Here is a 21138-nt window from a genome sequence, read left to right as displayed (position 1 = left end):
TTCATTAACATAAAGTTGGGAGACACAAATATAATAACGTGAAATTTTCTGTGGTTTTCTTCATCTTTAGCATGATACAGCTTTACAAATAGCTATAGCTTAGAATCAAGAAAATAAGCATGCATACCATATTACATACCTTTCAATTTAATTGCCAAATCTATATAGGATTGCAGAAATGCCATGGATACTGCTTGCCCTACATTAAAATAAAAAATTCAACAGATATTGCAATATGCATATCTCCAAAGCATCCATACCTATACATTAACAAACATATAGATTTTTAGGGTTTCCCAAAATTGTTATTCCTTCATAAGAAATATTTTAATATACAGTACTCAATATTGTGCAAACATTCAAGAGGATTCTAAATGCAACTAATTTTCTGCACTCAGACTGCAAAGGATATAGTTGAAGGGCTATTATTTGAAGGTAAAAGCAATATATGTCCTATAGATTCATAAGAACTGTTAATATATTTTTAAAAAAGAACTGTTAATATATTAAAAACATTAGCTTGAATTAACAATTTTTCTAAATTAGTAAATTAGTAAGTCTTTCGATATGTGCAGTCTACTTGGGACAGTGCGAAAGCTATGTCATTCTACCACATGCAATATACAGAATGCAAAAATAAAATCCACCAACTTTAAATCCTCTAATACATAACAGTCCCTCCTCTAAAGGCTCATACTCACAACCAGCATAGAAAAGCACTATGCTATCAGAAGCCACCACTGTTGCATTAAACGTCTCTTCTGTTAGTTCTACCGTGAGTTCCAAAGGTAACCGTCTCTTCCTATCTCTGTAAACAGTTTCTGCCACTTCATCATCTTGAATATCTAAAATGTTCAAAAATACATTAATGTGTATATAAATACATAACTTATATAGATACAAATTCCACTGTATGACAACCACTGCGATGGACACTAGTCCCTGACCACATGGAGCTCCTGTTTACAGAAAAGTCAGACAATAAACTCATCACTGAATAAACACATAGTTATAAATTATGTCAGTTTAAGGAAAGAAAATGGTACATGATAGATTGTAATAGGGAGATTTAGGTTGGGGGAGCCAAAGCCTTCCAGCTAGAGAATCCAAAATTAAAAAAAAAAAAAAAAAGTCTTAGGCAAAAAGAAAAACCTATATGAAGGCTCTAAGACATAAAAGAGATTAGCATATACTACGTACTGAAGGAAGGCAAATTTAGCTAAAACAAGATGGGATGAAGGAGTAAATGGCATGACAAAACTCTAGACTAGGCAATAGCTAGATCATAAAGAGCCATATGAGCCAAGAATTTTAGATTTTATTCTAAGTGCATCAAGTTATGTGGATTCTGAATATGTAAAAACCTATCGTTAACTTAGACCAACTAACCAACCAGTGGACCAATCCATTTATCCATCCATCCATCCATCCATGTATGGGGTTAAAAAAAAATTTTTGCACTTGTAAATATTCTGTTGGAAGTTTATACAGATTATATGGTAACACTGAAGGGACATCTGACTTGATTAGAGAGACAAAGTTTCCTAGAAGAGTTCACACTAGCTGAATATTAAAAGAAAATGAAACTTAGGTAGGCAGTGAAGGAAGGCAGTGGAGGCATACAGAGCAAAGGGAATAGCATGTGCAAAGGCACAGTGGCATGAAGGAGCATGCAAATGGAAATGCAAACACTGATAATATTTAAGAGTACTGTTAGTTTTTGAGATGTAATAATAGCAATAATTATGGGGGTTTGGGGAAGTTTTTTTGGTTTTGCTTTTTTGGGTTTTTTTTGGGGGGGCGGTTGTTTTGTTTTTTAGAGAGAAAGAGCGAACAAGCAAGCACAAGCCTGGGTCCGGGGGGAGGAGAGAGAATCCCAAACAGGTTTCATGCTCAGCACGGAGCCCGACATAGGGCTTGATCTCATGACCCTGAGATCATGACCTGAGCCAAAATCAAGAATTGGACACTTAACGGACTAAGTCACCCAACTAACTGCCCCAGTTATGCTCATTTTATTTTTTATTTTTATTTTTTAAATTTTTTATTAAATTCAATTTAATTATCATATATTCTATTATTAGTTTCAGAGGTAGAATTCAGTGATTCACCAGTTGCATAAAACACCCAGAGCTCATTATGTTCATTTTAAAAGGAGAATCCTTATATTTCTGAAAAACACAGGGAAATCTTTTTGGATGAAACTACATATTTGGGATCTGCAACAAAATAGTAAGGGGTGGGCAGTAACTAGAACAGGATAGCCATGGGTTGATGGTAGCTGGGTGGGGCCAGGTAATGGGATACCAGGAGATTTGTTCTATTATCCTGTCTACTTTATGCTAAGTTCGTAATTCTTTATAATAACACATTACAAAGAAAGGAACGGAGGAAGACAATTTAAAAATGAAAGTATTGTTTTTATATGATTTCTAATATATAAAATAAAATACCAGATCTGAATTACAGTGCATTTCCACAGGTTTCAGCTGTGTGGCTCCAGTGGGTCACATAACTCTATGGGCCTCAGTGTTCAAATCTGAAACCTAAGAGTTGCACTATACTAACTTAAAGGAACTTTAAAACACCACATTCTATGATACTAACAAGTTACAACTCCAATACCAAAATTAATAAAGGCCTATTTTCCTATTTACTGTATTTTTTCCTTCTTATTCACATATTTTCATTTTCCTTCCAATCCTTTATTTCCCAATCCATTCTTGTCCTCTTCTTCCAACACTTCCTTTCCCTCTTTCCTATTCTCTCTCTCTCAATAAGCTACCCTCACTTCTAAATTGATCCACTCTTTAGCTCTATCTTTCACCTATTCATCAATATATACACACGTTCTTTTAAGCCATACATGTGTAATATTTTTTCCATATCGTCCTTTTGTAGAATTCAATCCATTTTACTCTGATTCATTCTGTGCCCATTTCCTTTGAAGGACATTTTTCTTTGTGTTGTGCTCTCACATGGTAACAAACTCTTTCCTATACGTGTATTTTTCCTATACAAATGGGAACAAAACAAGGTGGGGGGATTATGTATATGGACATGACTACATACACTATTATGGGCCAATATGGATTACAGATGTAGAAAGTTAAGACAGAAAAAAAAAAACCCACAACAAAACAAACAAAAGGGAAAGCTGTAAAAGAAATCCTAGAACTAGGCTGGGGAGAGAAGACAGGCAGAGAAGAAAGAGAAGGCCACACCACAGGGCAAATTAAGGGGTGTGGCAAGGAAATCTTGAAACAAACAACTCCCACTGAGAACAGGAATCTCACTAAGCTGACACAGGGGCGATTCCCTTGACTGGAAGGGGGAATCTATGAACCATGATAGAAAACAGAGCCAGGAGAAAGAGACCAGAACACAGGTCTATGTAATGACAATGCTATAGAGAACTCTGGCTTAAACCATGAGCAGTTCCAACCTCTGCATATTAGAAAAGAGCTAGAACATAACTCAAACCAAAAAACTGGTCACTGGTAACCATTAAATCTCAGAGCCCTTATTAAATTTATAATATAGATTCTGATCAAAATAATGAATGGACCTCACAAAAAGAATACATAAATTACTCCCTTCTTGACACTCATAATAGTACTAGGTAAAACATTCAAGTATATACTAAATGCAATACAAAAATGAACAAGACATAATCCCTGCTTTAGAGATATTATAGACTAGTGGAGAAGAGAGAAAAGCAAGTGAGCAGTTACAGGATAGGATTAATGTTATGAAGGAGTGTCAGTAACAATAATGATAATGCATAAGATTTCAAGTCAGAATGCTTAAGTTCTAGTCCAGGCTCTACCACATGCCATTTGTTTGACTTTGGGTAGATCACTTAATCCTGCTAAAACACAGATTCTTGATCTACAAAGTGAAGGTGACATCAGCTAACTCAACCAAAGTAAATAATGTGTAGGAGAATAGCCTTGAAACTATAGAATACTTCAAAAACATACGCAATAAGTACAATAAAAAGAAATATAACATGTTAAAAAGAGGTTTTAAATGTTATTGAAATTTACTCCCAGACTGTCATCAGATTTATTTACAACTACAAATCCAACAATATTTATTAGAATTTCATTTCCTAATAGGAAAAATAAAAATAAAATACCCTGTTGTGGCTCCTGGGTCATTTTTAAACATGGAGTAGACCAGGAGGGCTGAAAGAACTGATTTAGAAGTTAAAGGCACAGATGTGGAAAGCTACATCCTGGCATGTAACCATGAAAGGTATCACATTCAACAAAATACAGCATCCTTACCTTTTCCACCAAATCAACTTGATAAAATGTCATTCAAAATAGGTTTCTCCAGGTATTTTCATAGTCTTGAATGTCAAAACATTCTATGAGAAAGTTAATTCATTGAAATTTCACTGACCTCCTGGGTGCCGAGGAGGAATGGAGGGTGGAGGGGAAAGGAGCATCACAAAACATATTACCCATATCTGGACTTCCCATGTCCTCATCTCCGTCTTCTTGTATTTCTTCAATGTGCATATTACTTTCCACACGGGATATTATTAAATCAATATCATGTAAGACCAAAAATTCCACTGGCACTCCCTAGAAATACATTCATTTTTAAAATCATGACTAAAAATATACCAAAGCATTTTAATAAAAATGTTTTACTTGTTTGATATTAAAATGAAACTAAATCTTTGAACTTCAGTTTTAAAATTAAACAAAAAAAGGAAATTCCATAATCATTATGAAAAGTACCCAAAGCATACTTTATATAAAATAGTGTGTACTAATGAAAAAAAAAGGCAAAAAAGAACTGAAAGTCTCACTTGCTTGACATAATGGTATTATACTGACGTCTGCAACATTTCACACATAACTGCATGTCCCACTTCAATATAAAACTTAATTGCAGGGCGCCTGGGTGGCTCAGTTGGTTAAGCGACTGCCTTCGGTTCAGGTCATGATCCTGGAGTCCTGGGATCGAGTCCCGCATCGGGCTCCCTGCTCGGCGGGGAGTCTGCTTCTCCCTCTGACCCTCCTCCCTCTCATGCTCTCTGTCTCTCACTCTCTCTCTCTCAAATAAATAAATAAAATCTTAAAAAAAAAAAAACTTAATTGCAAATAGGGCCATCAAAATTATTTTGATATTCCACAGAAATATTCAAAATAATATCTCATCCTACAATAATTCCACTAAAATAAAACTACAATCTGCCCCCAGGTATTTTAAGAATACCAAATCTAGCCCACGGAGATTATTCCATTATAATTTCTTTTACTAATACCCAACTATCACATCTTAAAAACATGAAATTTTAGGCCACTAGATTATTTCAGTAAATCATTCCTGACTGTAACTATACATGAGAATAAAGCTATAAAATAACTGTGTGTTTGTTCTTTGATATCACATATTTATCTTTTTAATATTACATTCAAAGTGAGCAACTTTTTACTTCTATGGAAATAATAACGGAGTTAAAAGGTAGAGTGATTAAAGTCAAACCAAATTTGTTTGAAGTATACATAGATATTGTGGCAGTAAACTTTTTTATTCAAATACAACATCCACACAGGAAAGAACACAAATTGTAAGTGTATAGTTTGATGAATTTTTACAGAGCTGATACACTTATATAACCACCACACAGGTTAAGATACAGAACATTACCAGCACACCGAGAGGCCATCTTCTTGCCGCTTCCTGTCATTACCCTCCCCCAAAGGTAATCACTATTCTGACTTTCATCACCATCTATAAATTTTGCCAGTTTTTGAATTTATATAATACAACTATATACGCCCTGTACTCTTTTTGTGACCACTTCTTTTGATCAACACTATTTGTGAGGTTTATCCATGTTACATTTAAAAGCAGTTTATCCTTTTTCAAAGATGAATGTACTAGTATGTACCATATATATGTACGTATGTGTTTATCCGTTCTATTGCTCATGGACATGTGTTATTTCCAGCTTCAGACCATTATAAAAGTATACTAACTGCTATGAACATTACTACAGCTGTCTTTTAGTGCACGTGTATACACATTTCTGTTGGGCAGTGCTTAGGAATGAAATTGCTGGTTCACATGATATATATATAGCCTCAGCTTCAGGAAGCACTGCCAAATATTTTTCCAATTTTCATTGTACTAATTTTCACTCCTACCAAAAGTTCTTGTAACTCTACCTTCTTAAAAACACTTGGAATTGTTACTTCTTAAATTTTTAGCCATTCGGGGGGTGAGTACTGGTATGTCTTGTGGTTTTATTTGCATTTCCACCTACAGTTTATCTGCTAATTGGATAAGGGAAATGTATCTTATGATGGAGAGAATTAACTGTCTCCACATTAATTCAGTAATCAAATGTGGCATCATTAAGTGAGAAAACCAGACATCATCCACGTTAGAATAAGATAAAATACCAGTAAGCCAGCACTGTGAAGTATTCTTACCCAAAACATTTAATGGAGCTAGGCAATCTAACTTCCAGTTTTTAGAAAACATAAGGGAACAGAGGAGCAAGGCAGACAAAAGCAAAAGGAAACAGACAAATCCAGAATATGGAAAACCTGGCCCATTTATCTAAAAGGCACCATCATGGGGGAGAAGAAGAGGGAGTGTTAAGACATTGAGACATTTAAGAAACACACCAAAGGCAATTCGTAATCCTTAACTAAATTTTGGTTCACAAAAAACACCTATAGAAAATACTTTTAGATGAAAAAATTTGAATATGAACTGGCTATGAGATTAGGCTATGATAAAACAAATTCCTGTTAATTTTGTTAAGTGTGATAATAAAATTGTGATTGTATAAAGAAGAACAGTAATTTTTAAAGATTCATGCTGGATATTTATGAATCTGTAAATGCCATGATATCTAACATTCTTTGGAATGTTTTAGAAAAAAATTATAGGTGAAGCAAATATGATAAAATATTAATTGTTGAATCTAGGTAGTAAGTATATAGTTGTTCATTCTATTTTTCTACTTTTCAGTTTGTTTGATTTCATACAAAAAAAAAAAACTCTGAAGAAAGGAATTAAAAAGGGCTTTTAAAAACTTAGATACTGGGGCACCTGGGTGGCTCAGTCATTAAGCGTCTGCCTTTGGCTCAGGTCATGATCCCAGGGTCCTGGGATTGAGCCCCACATCGGGCTCCCTGCTCAGCGGGAAGCCTGCTTCCCCCTCTCCCACTCCCCCTGCTTGTGTTCCCTCTCTCGCTGTGTCTCTCTCTGTCAAATAAATTAAAAAATCTTTAAAAAAAAAAAAAAAACTTAGATACTAAGAAAGATCCTAAGCATTAATACTATTCCTCATACTACTATGCTAAAACACAAACAATTCTTCCCCTCAGGGCTTCTGCATGTGCGTCCTCTCACACTCATCACTCTTTCCCCACATATCCACAGGCATATTCCTTTACTTTATTGTTACTAATCAGTGAGATCTTCCGAAACTACTCTCTCACCTTACCCTGTTTTTTTTTCCACTGTCCTTAACACCATCTGACATTCTAGCTATACTGGTTTTGTATTTGTCTCCTGCCACTAGTATATTAGCTCCATGAGGGCAAAAACTTGCTTTTGTTCACTGCCATATCCTCAGAGCCTAGGACTGTGCCTGAAACAAAGCAGGTACACAATAAATACTTACGGAAAGGATGAATGGATGAGTATAGTATTTATTGAGCACTTATGAATGTATTTGACCCTGTGCTAATTTAGCACTTTACATTATTTCTTTTAATATACTGACCCAACAACTCTTTAAAGTAGATATTATTATTAACCCTCCTTTACAATGAAAAAAAAAAAAAAGAGAGAGAGACATATAGAAGTAATTTGCCCAGAGTTACAAAGCTGGATTTGAACTAGGCAGTAAGATTCTATAGCATAAACTCTTAATACTATATTGCTAATTACTGCCGTAGGAAAAAAAATTCTGAAGAACTAATGCAATACCAAAAGATATGTTTTATAACTTACTATACAAGGCTTGTAATATAGTAATATGAGCATACAATACTATCTAAGCAGTTCTATACTTTAAGGACCCTCAAACCCTTTGCCTGGAAAGGGAGAGAGAAAGAATGATTATACAAACCCAGGATGAACATTATTGCCCTGATGAGAAGGTAAAAAAAAAAAGATTTACACTGAATTCAATACAGAGACTCATAGAAAAGACTCTTCTATCCTTTACAGAAAATTTCTTTGCAGAGATAGCTATCTTATAACCTCTCTTACCTCATGCTATACAAAATTGTTACATTTTAACAATTTAAGACATCAAAACTCAAAAACCATCATGAACTTTAATTTTTCCATAAAACCTATTTCCCAATAATAAATATTATAATTTCTTATTTAGGGATCTTGATCTACCAACAAAAAGAAGAGCTTCAGAAAGTACTCCTTCCATGACCTAGCCAAAAAGCAGAGCATACTAGCCCCATACTATAGTATACACATTTGAACAATACTACAGTTTTCAAAGTATTTTCCTATTTTGTCTTATAAATTTCTTGTAAGTTAGAAGGGAAGGTTTTATGAATAGTTCACAAATGAGAAAACTGAGCTTGGAGAAGCTAATTCATTAATCTGGTTCCAGAACGAGAAGGAACAGAATCCAAGTCTTCTGACCTTTGACCCAGTGTTCATGCCATAGTCCTAGGCAAGAGAATTTAAGTTTAAATTGTCTGGCAGTTCAGGGGCCCCTGGCTGGCTCAGTCAGTAGAGCACCCAATTCTTGATCTCAGGATCATGAGTTTGAGCCCCATGTTGGGTGCAGAGATCACTTAGGTAAATTTAAAAAAATGTTTTTAAAAACTGGCAGTTCAAACCATGAGAGACTATGGACTCCAAGAAACAAACTGAGGGGAGGCGAGTGGGGGAATGGGTTAGCCCAGTGATGGGTATTAAAGAGGGCACGTACTGAATGGAGCACTGGGTGTTATATGCAAACAATGAATCATGGAACACTACACCAAAAACTAATGATGTAATGTATGGTGATTAACATAATAAAAAAAACTGGCAGTTCAAAAACATCAATCAACTGTTTAGCATATTTATATAATATTTTGAAATGTGCAGAATTAATGAGTTCTCAATAATTAAGAAAAATTTTAAGAAAAATATAAGAAAAAAAGAACATTAACAGAAATTTACAAAGGCAAATAAATGGGAAATAAGCCTTTAAAAAATGTTCAACCTCACCAGTAATCAAAAATATGCAAATTAAAACAGGAACTTTGTCGATAGAGAAGTTTTTTTTTTTTAAGATGGTGATGCTCAGTAGTGGCAAGATGTATGAGCAACAAGGAATTCCAAACCTTGCTGGTTTCTGGAGGGCAATTTGACAATATATTCTAACAGCCTTAAAAACCCCCATTTCCTTTGACAAACTTCACGTCCAGAAGTTTAGCCAAAGGAAAGAACCAGTGATATTCAAAACAGTGTACAAAGGCAGGCATCATATAGCACAATAGCAAGTAATTAAATATAATTTTACATGAAAAGTAGGCTATATAGCATGACCCTAATTTTCTTTAAAATATATATATATGAACATGAGAAAAGAGACAAACTAACAAATGGGGAAAAAAAAAAAAAAAGAACACCAAAATATTAAAAGCAATAATCTCTGACTAGTGGCAATTTACAGAATTTCTTTTCTGTAATAAGCATATATTATTTTATGACCACATGTATTAACTTTCTTTAAATAAGCAGACATTGTAGAGCAATACATAAAATGACTAACCTCTTCTGCTCTTCTGAAGACCACGTTAGCATGCAGAGGAATGTCCACTTCCAATGAGTCCCTTTTTCAAAATGGAAATAAATGTTTTATATGGCTAATCTGAAGAACAGTCATCCAGGATGTCAACATAAAAGCGAACTTTAAGTTCTTACACTAAAAACTATAAGTTCTTACATAAAAACAATTTATGAAAAAAGATTACAATTTAGTAAGTCTGAGAAATTTTAGACATAAATACAGACTAGATGTTCCAGTCTCCATCTTCATTTTGCAAAGTTTAAAGGTCTAAATTTTCATCAAGTTATTAATGTACAGACTTTAGCTTAGCAACTGGTTCTATTAGAATTTACCAGAGTAAATTTATTAGAATTTACTAATACTAGAATTTACTAGAGATCTAAGTTTATTTACAAGTGAATATATTACCATATTTTAAAAAGAGAAAAACTCTAGTGTTTTGCTAAATACAGTGAATATTTAATGTTTAAGATACCTTAACAAGAGTAGAACTCCTGCTTTCCCCAGAAGACGCCAAGCGACCCATTCTGCAGTCCTTCTATCAGCTTCATACGTCGCTTGCTGACTAACAATAAAAACCAGTGGTAATCCTAGTTGGAGATGAACAGTTGAAACCTGTTGAGGGTCTTCAGCAACTTCAGTCTTCATTTTAAAAAAAGAACAAAAGGTCTTCACTGTGTGAGAATAGGGTTCCAACATTTGGATTTAAACTCTAATTCTTATTAATAAAGTCATGAGTTAAAAAAAAATACAAGTCTGTTGAAATAAATCCAATATTAACAGAAATGACCTCATTATTTCCTAAGGTTAATCCTCCCAATGTACCTATATAGTTTAAGCATTATAAAACTAACACATTTACAAGGAGTTAAACATGAAATTACAACCACAAGGAATAAGCATATTATAAAGAAATTTTAAAAAAACAATTAATAAAACAGTGTGGTACTGATAAAGAGATATTTCAAATGAAATAGAATAACAGGAATAAATTCTTTTGTATAAGAATTTAATGACACATTACAAAACAATGAGGAACATCTGAGTTAGGACAGCAGTTTGAATATATACATCTAATTTTATTCCCTCCAGAAATCCCAGGAAAACTATAGCAGGAAGATTTTTTTTAAGGAGATAAACATACATATGTGAAGAAAGGAAAAGAGAAAAGGCAAACATTTTTTTGGAAGCTGAAGAACAGAATAATAACTGACTTAGGAGAATCTAACAAAGCAAAACCATAAGCCATGAGAGAGAAAGCTAAGAAACAATCAATTTTAACTGCAGCATCCCTAAAATTGCTCAGGACCTGTCCGTGCCTGGTATCTCTGGAACCAGGAGAGAAACACTGGAGGGCAGCGGCAGGAAGGCTCTGAAATAAGGAGGAATAGGTAAAAGCTTTGGAGGAGTTAGATCCTGAGATTCTCCTCCCGACTCCATGAGTTTAGGCAACTGTTCCTCCCTCACACCAGAAGAAATCTGGGGGGACTTCAGAAAAATCTCAGAGTGTGAATACCATGCCAAAAGTGGGGGGATTAAGTAACCAAATGCTAAGACACCCCCAACTCCCTACCCACTCAGTTCCTAGAATAAAAGCAGCCAGACTTCTGTCCTCTGGGCAGAAGAAGGGAAGATCCTTTTCTGAGAACTGTAAGCCCAAGAAAAAGCCTGAGGATACTGACATTAGGGTTCACCAAAAAGCAGCCCAGGTCCAATCCCCTATAGAGCTCAGAATTAACAAGTCTCATCTACAGTCCCAGAATTTCCAATCAGCTTTTTAGGCTCATATTCTAAATCACAAACAGATATCCAAGGAGTAACATGGATCTGAGGGAAGCCTCTAACATAAAAGATAGAGACCAGAAAAACAGATAACATGGAGAAAACAAAGACAATTCAGGAAGCAGATTCAGAAAATCACCACCGATAAGCTCCAGGTGATGGGAAGATACTGCATCCATAAAGAAATAAAAATTAAAATTGAACACATCTGCCAGAAAGTACATACAGCAAAAGATAGAAAATAGGAGAAAATGTAATAAAGGTGAAGGACAGGTTCAAGAGGTCCAGTGTCCAACTAGGAGTCCCAGAAAGAGAGAAGGGAGAAAATAGAAGGAAGAATCATCACTGAAATAAACACAGAAGTTTCTCATGACTGAAGGAACATGAATTGCCAGACCGAAAGAGCCACTGAGTAACCAAATAGTGGATAAAAGTAGATACACAGGAAGATGCTTTCTTGCAAGCTTTGCAATTATTGAGAATTTTTGTTAATCCTCAAAGCTTCTAGAGAAAAATTGATATTTACCCATGGTAGACCGAATTCCAAAATGGTCCCCAAGATTTCTGGTGCACAAATCTTGTATAATACCAATCCCTAGGAGAGCCATTCCCTTGATTAGGTTACGTTATAGAAGTCTGTCAGCACAACGCAGTGAGATTGTCCTGCTGGCTCTGAAGGAGGAAGCTGCAATTTTTGGAGAAGGCCATATGGCTAGGACCTGAGAATAGCCTGTACGAGCTAAGAGCAACACCAGCCAATGAGCAGCAAGAAAATGGAGGCCTCAGTCCTACAACCACATCAAACTGAATTATACCAAAGCTTGAATGGGTAGAACAGCCTGAAGGAACAGAAAGACCTGGTTTCTTCTTTGTGTATTGGGAGAACAATCAGTAATTCAGCATTAAAAAGTGAAAACGAGGAATAAGCAATAAGGATGGAGATCTGGCAAGGAACCAAATCATTAAAAACTTTTATTTCTCCTAAGAAAGTGGGGCTTTCTTCTGTAAATGAATTGAAACCATTTAGAAATTGTAAGAAATATTATGTGTGTTTAAAAATATTATTCTGCCAGCAATGGCAAGTATGAATTTCAAGGGAGTGAAAAAAAAGGGGGGGGGGGATAGAGACCAGATCAGTTACTATTACTAAAATAGAACATGAAAGATGGTGAAAACCTCGATTAAGGCATCGGCTGTTAGAACGAAGAATTCAAAAGATATTTAAGATGTAAAATTAGATGCGGGGAGATGCAGGAATTGAGAATGATTTCCCAGGTTTCTGCTATGAATGACTGGATAGTAAATTAACCAAGATAATGGAAAAAGAACAGATGGTGGAGAAGGACAACACACTGATGTTGGACATATTGAGCTTAAGGAGAGATACACCTAATTAGTAGTTAGAGATACAAGAAATACATCTAATTAGTAGTTAGATATATGGGTTAGGAAGTCCAAAGAAAAATTTGACCTGAAAGTTCAGATCTGAGAATCAGTGTAGTTAATGCCATAGAAACAGATGAGACCACTTGAAGGGTGTTTTCTAAGCATCTATCATTGTGTGTGTAGCAAAGTACTCCAAAACCTGATGGCTTAAAATAACAAGAATCACTCATTTTGTTTGTATATCTGCAAGTTCATCTCTGATCCACTTAGCATTAGGAGGGCCTCTGGACAGGAGGCAGAAGCTCTGCTTTAAAGATGGCTCATTCGGGACGCCTGGGTGGCTCAGTTGGTTAGGCATCTGCCTTCGGCTCAGGTCATGATCCCAGGGCCTGGGATCAAGTCCTGCATCAGGCTCCTTGCTCCACAGGGAGCATGCTTCTCCCTCTGCCTGTCGCTCCCCCTGCTTCTGTGCTCGCGCACTCTCTCTGACAAATAAATAAAATCTTTAAAAAAATAAAATAAAATAAAGATGGCTCATTCACTGGCTTGTAAGCTGATGCTGACTATATGAGCTCAGCCAGGGCTGTGGGCTAGGGGCCTCAATTCTTCACCAAGCTTCTCCTTGGTGTCAGATTTAGTCTGACACCAAGGTACCCAAGTTTCAAGAATGAGCAACGAAAAAGAACAAAGGAGAAGTGCAAGGCATCTTGTGACAGACCTCAAAAGTCACACATCATCACTTCAGCCCTATTCTACTGGTCAAGGCAGTCACAGAGGCCCAATCAGCTTCAGGGAGAGGGGACATAGACTCCACTGGATAGGCACAAAAATAAAATTAAATTAAATTTAAAAAAATACTTTTATATATTTTATGTAAAATATAGATTATATATATAAACTGATAGAATATACAAAAGTGACAAAAACACTCTTGCATTGCGGGGGATTACCAATATTTTTATTTTTATTTTTTAAGATTTTATTTATTTATTTGAGAGAGAGAGAGCAGGGGGAGGTACAGAGGAGAGACAAGCAGACTCCAAGCTGAGTGCAGAGCCCAACGTGGGGCTCAATCTCATGACCCTGAGATCATGACCTGAACCAAAATCAAGAGTCAGATGCCCAACCAGCTGAGCCACCCAGGTGCCCCACCAATATTTTTCTAAAATTCACAAATTATTATTAACTTAGAAATTAATTTTCAAAAAAGGATATCAAGGAAAAAAGAATTATAACAGACTGCTATTAACCATTGTACACTTATAAATTAGATAAACTAGAAGACAGGATAAATTCCCAGACACATACAACCTCCCAAGATTGAATCATGTAGAAATAGAAAATGTAAATAGATACATAATAAGGAGATTGAATCAGTAATCAAAAACCTCCCAACAAAGAAAAACCCAGGCCCACATAGCATCACTGGAGAATTCTATCAAACATTTAAAAAAGAATTGATGCTAATCCTTCTCAAACTGTTCCCAAAAAATGATGAGTAGGGAACACTCCCAAACTCATTGTATGAAGCCAACATTACTCTGATACCAAAGCCAGACAAAGATATTACAAAAAACTACAGACCAATATCCCTGATGAATACTGATGCAAATATCCTCAACAAAGTACTTTTAAACTGAATTCAGCAGGACATTAGAAAAAATTAAACCCATGACCAAGTATAATTTATCCCTAGGATGCAAGGATGGTTCAAAATCAATCAATATAGAGGACAAAAATCACATCATCCTCTCAACTGATGAAGAAAAAGTATTTGACAAAATTCAATACACTTTCACAATAAAAACATTCAACAGACTAAGAATAGGATAAAAGTTACCTCAACATAATAAATGTCATACATGAAAAGGCCACAACTAACATCATACTCAATAGTGAAAAATTGAAAGCTTTTCCTCTAAGATCAGGAACAAAGCAAGGATGCCCACTATTGCCACTTCTATTCAACACAGTACTGGAAGCTGTAGCCAGAGCAACTAAGCAAAAAATAAACAAATAAAAAGCATACAAATTGGAAAAGAAAAAGCCAAAATTATCTCTGTTCACAGATGACATGATCTTGTATGTAGAAAACCCTAAAGATTCCACAAAAAATAGTCGGAATAATGAATGAATTCAACAACGTTGCAGGATATAAAATCAACACTGAAAAGTCAGTTGTGTTTTTATGCACTAACAAGGAACTCTCCTAAAAGGAAACTAAGAAAATAATCCCATTTATAATAGCATCAAAAAGAATAAAATATTTAGGAATAAGCTTAACCAAGAAAGAAGACTTATACATTGAGTGCTACAAAACATTGCTGAAAGAAATTAAAGAAGACACAAATAAATGTGAAGACATCCATTCATGTTCTTGGATTAGACTTAATATTGTTAAAATATCCATACTAGCTTTGCGCAGTGGCAGTATCGTAGCCAATGAGGTTTATCCGAGGCGCGATTATTGCTAATTAAAATGTCCATACTACCCAAAGCCATCTACAAATTCAATGCAATCCCTAGCAAAATTCCAATGGCACTTTTGCAGAAATAGAAAAAAAAAAAATCCTAAAATTCATACGAAATCTCAAGGGACACCAAATAGCCAAATCAACATGAGGAAGAATAAAGCTGGAGGTCTCACAACTCCAGATTTCAAAACATACAGCAATCAAAACATGCAGTACCGGCATAAAGACAGACACAGACTAAGAGAAGAGAACAGAGAACCCAGAAATAAGCTCTCGCATATGTGGTCAAATATCTTTGACAAGGGCACCAAGGCTACACAATGGGTAACAGAGAGTCTTCAACAAATGGTGCTGGGAAAACTAGATATTCGCATGCAAAAGAATCAAGATGAATTTTCATCTTACACCAAATACAAAATAACTCAAAATGGACTACTGACCTAAATGAAACCATAAAACTCCTAGAAGAAAACATAGGGGAAAACCTTCATGACAATGGAATGTAAATGATTTCTTGGAAATGACACCACAGGCACAGACAACAAAAGCCAAAAAGACAAATGGAACTACATCAAACTTACACATGTCTGCACTGTGGGAAGAAACAATCAACAATAGTAAAAAGGCAACCTACACAATGGGAAAAAATACTGCAAACCATGTGTCAGATAAGGGGTTAATATCCAGAATAAACAATTCCTACAACTTAACAACAAAATAACAAACTAAAAAAGGGCAAGTAGACATTTCTCCAAAGAATAGACATTTGAATAGACATTTCTCCAAAGAAGATAGACAAATGGGCAACAAGCTTATGAAAAACTTAACTGATCATTAGGGATATGCAAGGCAAAAACACTATGGCATTATCAAAATCATTAGGATGGCTAATATCAAAACAAAAATAATGACACAAATAACAAGTATTGACAAGGATGTGGAGAGATTAAAAACTTCTGCACACTGCTAGAAGGCATATAAAATGATGTAGCCACTATAGAAAACAGTATGAAGGTTCCTCAAAAAATTAAAAACAGAACTACCATATGATCCAGCAAGTTCATTATCCAAAAGAATTAAAAACAGGATCTCAAAGAGATACTTGCAAACCCACATTCATTATAGCATTATTCACAATGCCCAAGATACGGAAGCAGCCTAAATACTCATTATTGGATGAATGGATAAATAAAATGTTATACACACACACATATATGTATATATATAATGGAATATTATGTGGTCTTGAAGGTAATCCTCCAGAAGGGAGGTTGGTGGGGGGATGGGTGAAATAGGTGATGGGAATTAAAGAGTGCACTTGTGATGAGCACGGGGTGATACATGGAAGTGCTGAATCACTGTATTATACACCTGAAACTAATATTACACTGTATGTTAACTAGAATTTAAATATTTTTTTTAAAATGCCAGTATTTACAACATAAAAAAAAAAAGAAGGTAATCCTGACAAATACAACAACATGGATGAACCTTGAGGACATAAGGTTAAGTGAAATAAGCCAATTACAAAAGACAAATACTTTTTATTATTTTAGACCACTTATAAGAGGTCTCTAAAATAATCAAATTCATAGAAACAGAAAGTAGAATGATTGCCAGGGCTGGAGAGACAGGGACATGGGGAACTGTTTCTCAATAGGTATAGCGTTTCAGTCATTCGAGATGAAAAAGTTTTAGAGATCTGTTGTACAACAAGGTGCGTAGAGTTAAAAATACTTGTATTATACACTTACAAATTATGAGGGTAGATTTGTTATGTATTTTTTGCCACAATAAAAAAAAGGAAATGAGGCAATAATGTAAGGAGCCAACACCCTTCTATATAATATTGTACACTGCCACATGACTCTTCAAGGAATAATAGAAGCTAAATGAATATAATAGCATCCTTCTAATTACTTATAGAAAGGAGCAGGTTTAATTCAACTGTTTTGAATCTGAGACAGAGAGCTATCCTCATGTACAAACAAAAAATGAAATTTTTCAGATAAATTATATTACATATTTATCTATTTTTAAACATTTTATCAGATATTTGCACTTGAAGAGTCTTCTTCGTATTCAGATAAAACTTTCTAACTACTAGAATAAACTGAGTCCAATACAGGGAAAACCATCAGCATCCAAAATGTCCTTGGTATTAGCCAACAGGACAATAACCAAATGATCTTCCCATCTGTTTTCATTGTTGGAAACCTTAAGAATGCATCTAGAGTAACTCCATACTTGCCAGAATGTCACTTAATCAATTGAGGACTGAAACCCACTTAAAATTCTATGCTCAGGGCGCCTGGGTGGCTCAGTCATTAAGTGTCTGCCTTCGGCTCAGGTCATGATCCCAGGGTCCTGGGATCGAGCCCCGCATCAGGCTCCCTGCTTGGCGGGAAGCCTGCTTCTCCCTCTCCCACTCCCCCTGCTTGTATTCCCTCTCTCACTGTGTCTCTCTCTGTCAAATAAATAAATAAAATCTTTTTAAAAAAAAATTTTTAAAAACAAAATAAAATTCTATACTCAAGATTTATTTTCAGTTTGTAAGGATTAAAATGACATGCCCCCAACCTAATAATAAGACATAGTTGTGTTATATATCTACAATAATTAAGTGTCCAAGCACCCTACTTCTCACACACACACACACACACACACACACACACACACACACACAATCCCAATCTGCACCTATTTTCATATGCTTAGAAGTGAAGTATAATGCATAAAATTGCAATGATCAGGCACATAAAAAGTTTACAAAAAAGTCTAAATCCCAGTTTATATTTTTATTAATGTTTACAGATAATGAAAACACACAAATTCTTTCAGATTCTGAACCCATGAGCCTAGGCTAGTTTACAAGGCGCCTTACTAACCATACAAAACCCAACTATGATTGAACCCCAAAGGCCTGTATATAGATAGATGTGAAGACAATAAAGGAATGGTTAAGAGCCATGTGAGAGGGGAAGATAAGCATCAGTGGGGCTGTGAGAAAATAAGAACAGAGTAAGAAACATTAACCCAAAGTAAACTACGACTAAGTCTTGTAGGTAAGAACTTGTAAGTAATTAAATTTAGGTACTAACTTTCAGGACCTCTCTATCCCCTTCTAGCTTACTATACCATCAAAAGGCATAAGCCAGGTACATCAAATCTTGTTCTAAGAGGTGTTTTGTATCATGATGTTTGGCCTTACTTCGCTCTTTAACCTCCAGTATATTCTCCAAAAACAAAAACAACCTCAAATACTGATGCAGCCAAATGTTTAAAGTACCAAAATGTAAAAGTGACCAAACTAGCTCAGAACCCTTTATCATCTTCCCATTCCTGCCAAGGTTAAGCCCTAGCCATCTCACCAAGAGTCTCTGGGAACTTTTCATCAAGGCTTGTCTCCCTTTTCTGTACTTTGCATTTATTTGCTCTGTTCTGATATGGATAAATCCACTAACCTGTGTTGTTGGACTGCCAGGCCTTTCTAGGCTGACACCAAGGTTTAGATTCTCAGCCTAGCTCTCCAAGCTGGCACTGATCTTCAGTTCTGCTTTTCAGATCTTTCTTGGCTCCATGCTACTCTCCCCATGTCTAGCCAGGCTTCTGGAACCTCTGCCTGAATCCTACTTCCCAGTTCCCTAGTTGTCTAAGGAAAATAAGGTGCTTAGGTGATAATATGCTGATGTATCATTTTGTGAAAGTATTAAAACAAACTCCAACGTAGCAGGGACTTGGATTGCCAAATTAATATTCCTTTTGGGTGAACACTGGCTTAGAGCAGGGTCACCTGCAGTGCACAGTTCCAGGAGTACCATTCACCTTGTTGTTTCTGAAATGTAGGTTTCAGGGGCTGGCACTGATATAGGTACAATATAAATGGTGTACATGATACACCGCTTTCAAGGGAAGCCACACTTAATTGAATACCAAGCCATTATGAAATCTTCAGTTTTTGTTTTTTAAAACTAATATTACATAATTCCTGGTAAGTATGCATAGTAAAATGAAGTAATATCGGAGAATTGCCCTCCTCATTATCTATCTTAAAAAAACAAACAATAGTTTTAAAACACAGCCAAACAAAAGTAATGAGCAGAAACTTTAGGAAAGGGACACGACTTAAAGCCAGAATGTAGTAGCCAAAAAAGGTACTGAAGATTTTTAGTAAAGCTTGGGGTGAGTTCTAGTCCTGCCCCCAATGGCAAAAGCAGTACTGGTGAGTAGACAAAATCCTGACAATTCTTTTCTTTTCTTTTTTTTTTTTTTGAGAGAGAGAGTGCCCATAAGCAGGGCAGTATGGAAGAGGGGAAGAGGAAGAGGGAGAGAGAATCCCAAGCAAGCTCCATGCTCAACACGAGCCAAACCCAGAGCTCAGTCCCACAACCCTGAGATCATGACCCCAGCCAAAATCAAGAGTCGGACACTTAACCGACTGAGCCACCCAGGTGCCCCAAAATCCCGAGAATTCTTAATAATATTTTGGTACTGGGGGAAAAGGAAATGAGTCTGGAGAGAACAGAGGCTGGTGAAGAACCGAACGGTGAGCTGGTCTCTCTCTCTCTCTCTCTCTCTCTCTCGGGGCTCTATGCTGAAATGGGAGATCAAACAAATTCAGGGGGTATTCTCCCCAGCAGAGAATTCTCCCCTCTGCCATGTGAAAGGAAAGGAAAAAGACTTATAAACTGCTTTTTAAAAAAAATATTTGAAGGCAAGATCAGACTAAACAAAAACTGACTCAAAATAAAGAACTCAAGAAATATTAAAACAATATTTCCTAAAGAGCCCTCAAATGAACAAGTGACATATCAAAACTTCCATAACCCCTCACTTCACATCAGTTTCTTTTTCCTCTGCTAAATTCAAATAAGAGTATAAATTTCTTACTATAAAGCAGCACATGTAATAGTATGTGCCCATTAATCCACACACCCACAGACACTGTATGTGTCCATGTGGGCACAGACATGACTGGTGTGATGGTCACCTAACAGTTCATTTCTGAGTGACAGGATTAGATGGCTTTAAAAAAGCTTTTTTCCTTTATGCTTTGCAGCACCGTTTGGATCATTTGTAATACACATGCACCATTTTTATTTAAAAAGGATATACGGAGTGAGAAGGCCTACTGAAGGTTTTACACATGCTCAAGACAATCTGCAAACTTCCAGAGAGAAAGGTCTGCCGATCACCTCAATTAAGTCTCTATAAAATCCTTCCAGGCTAGTGCTAAGGGAAGTGGGGCACAGAAACACTACAGTCTCACTGTGTACCAACTTTTAAAGTGGTCATCAAAACATTCACAAAAGAGGTCTTTCCTTAACCATGATGTGGTCTTTGTGATCTTGGAGTGGCTGCAGTTCATTAAAACTACTTCCACTTACACAAGGCTATATTCGGATTTCAATACAATATTTCCAGGCATTAAAATGTCATTTCATGAATAGTGTATCTTCTATTCTACCTTTAATAAGTAACTACTCCTAAATCCCCTCAGTGAAAGAATTATGTCCAAAAAAAGGGAAAAAGAGGGGCACCTGGGTGGCTCAGTCGTTAAGCGTCTGCCTTCGGCTCAGGTCGTGATCCCAGGGTCCTGGGATTGAGCCCCTCATCGGGCTCCCTGCTTGGCAGGAAGCCTGATTCTCCCTCTCCCACTCCCCATTTGTGTTCCCTCTCTCGCTATGTCTCTCTCTGTCAAAT

The 21138-nt window shown here is 36.0% G+C and overlaps 1 protein-coding gene and 1 pseudogene across 4 annotated transcripts in view; one reads left to right on the top strand and one right to left on the bottom strand.

Annotated features, from left to right (window-relative positions):
* TXNDC16 (thioredoxin domain containing 16) overlaps nucleotides 1-21138 on the bottom strand; it is a 126379-nt gene that overhangs the window by 43278 nt on the left and 61963 nt on the right. For 3 of the 4 annotated variants that reach the window (XM_034992464.1, XM_034992465.1, XM_034992467.1), the window contains exons 10-14: nucleotides 10269-10462; nucleotides 9776-9836; nucleotides 4472-4595; nucleotides 702-845; nucleotides 140-199 (exon numbers count right to left, since the gene is read on the bottom strand). In XM_034992464.1, coding sequence (XP_034848355.1) covers nucleotides 140-199; nucleotides 702-845; nucleotides 4472-4595; nucleotides 9776-9836; nucleotides 10269-10462 — 583 coding nt within the window. The remainder of the gene's footprint in view (nucleotides 1-139; nucleotides 200-701; nucleotides 846-4471; nucleotides 4596-9775; nucleotides 9837-10268; nucleotides 10463-21138) is intronic. The other variant, XM_034992466.1, reaches the window with a different exon arrangement.
* LOC118002774 lies at nucleotides 15375-15540 on the top strand (annotated as a pseudogene).

The sequence above is a fragment of the Mirounga leonina genome, unplaced genomic scaffold (assembly GCF_011800145.1).
Source record: "Mirounga leonina isolate KUSES-001 unplaced genomic scaffold, KU_Mleo_1.0 Mir_82, whole genome shotgun sequence".
In the NCBI taxonomy this organism is placed as follows: domain Eukaryota; kingdom Metazoa; phylum Chordata; class Mammalia; order Carnivora; family Phocidae; genus Mirounga; species Mirounga leonina.
The sequence above is the reverse complement of the archived record's forward strand: the minus strand, read 5'-3'. Positions and strand labels throughout refer to the sequence as shown.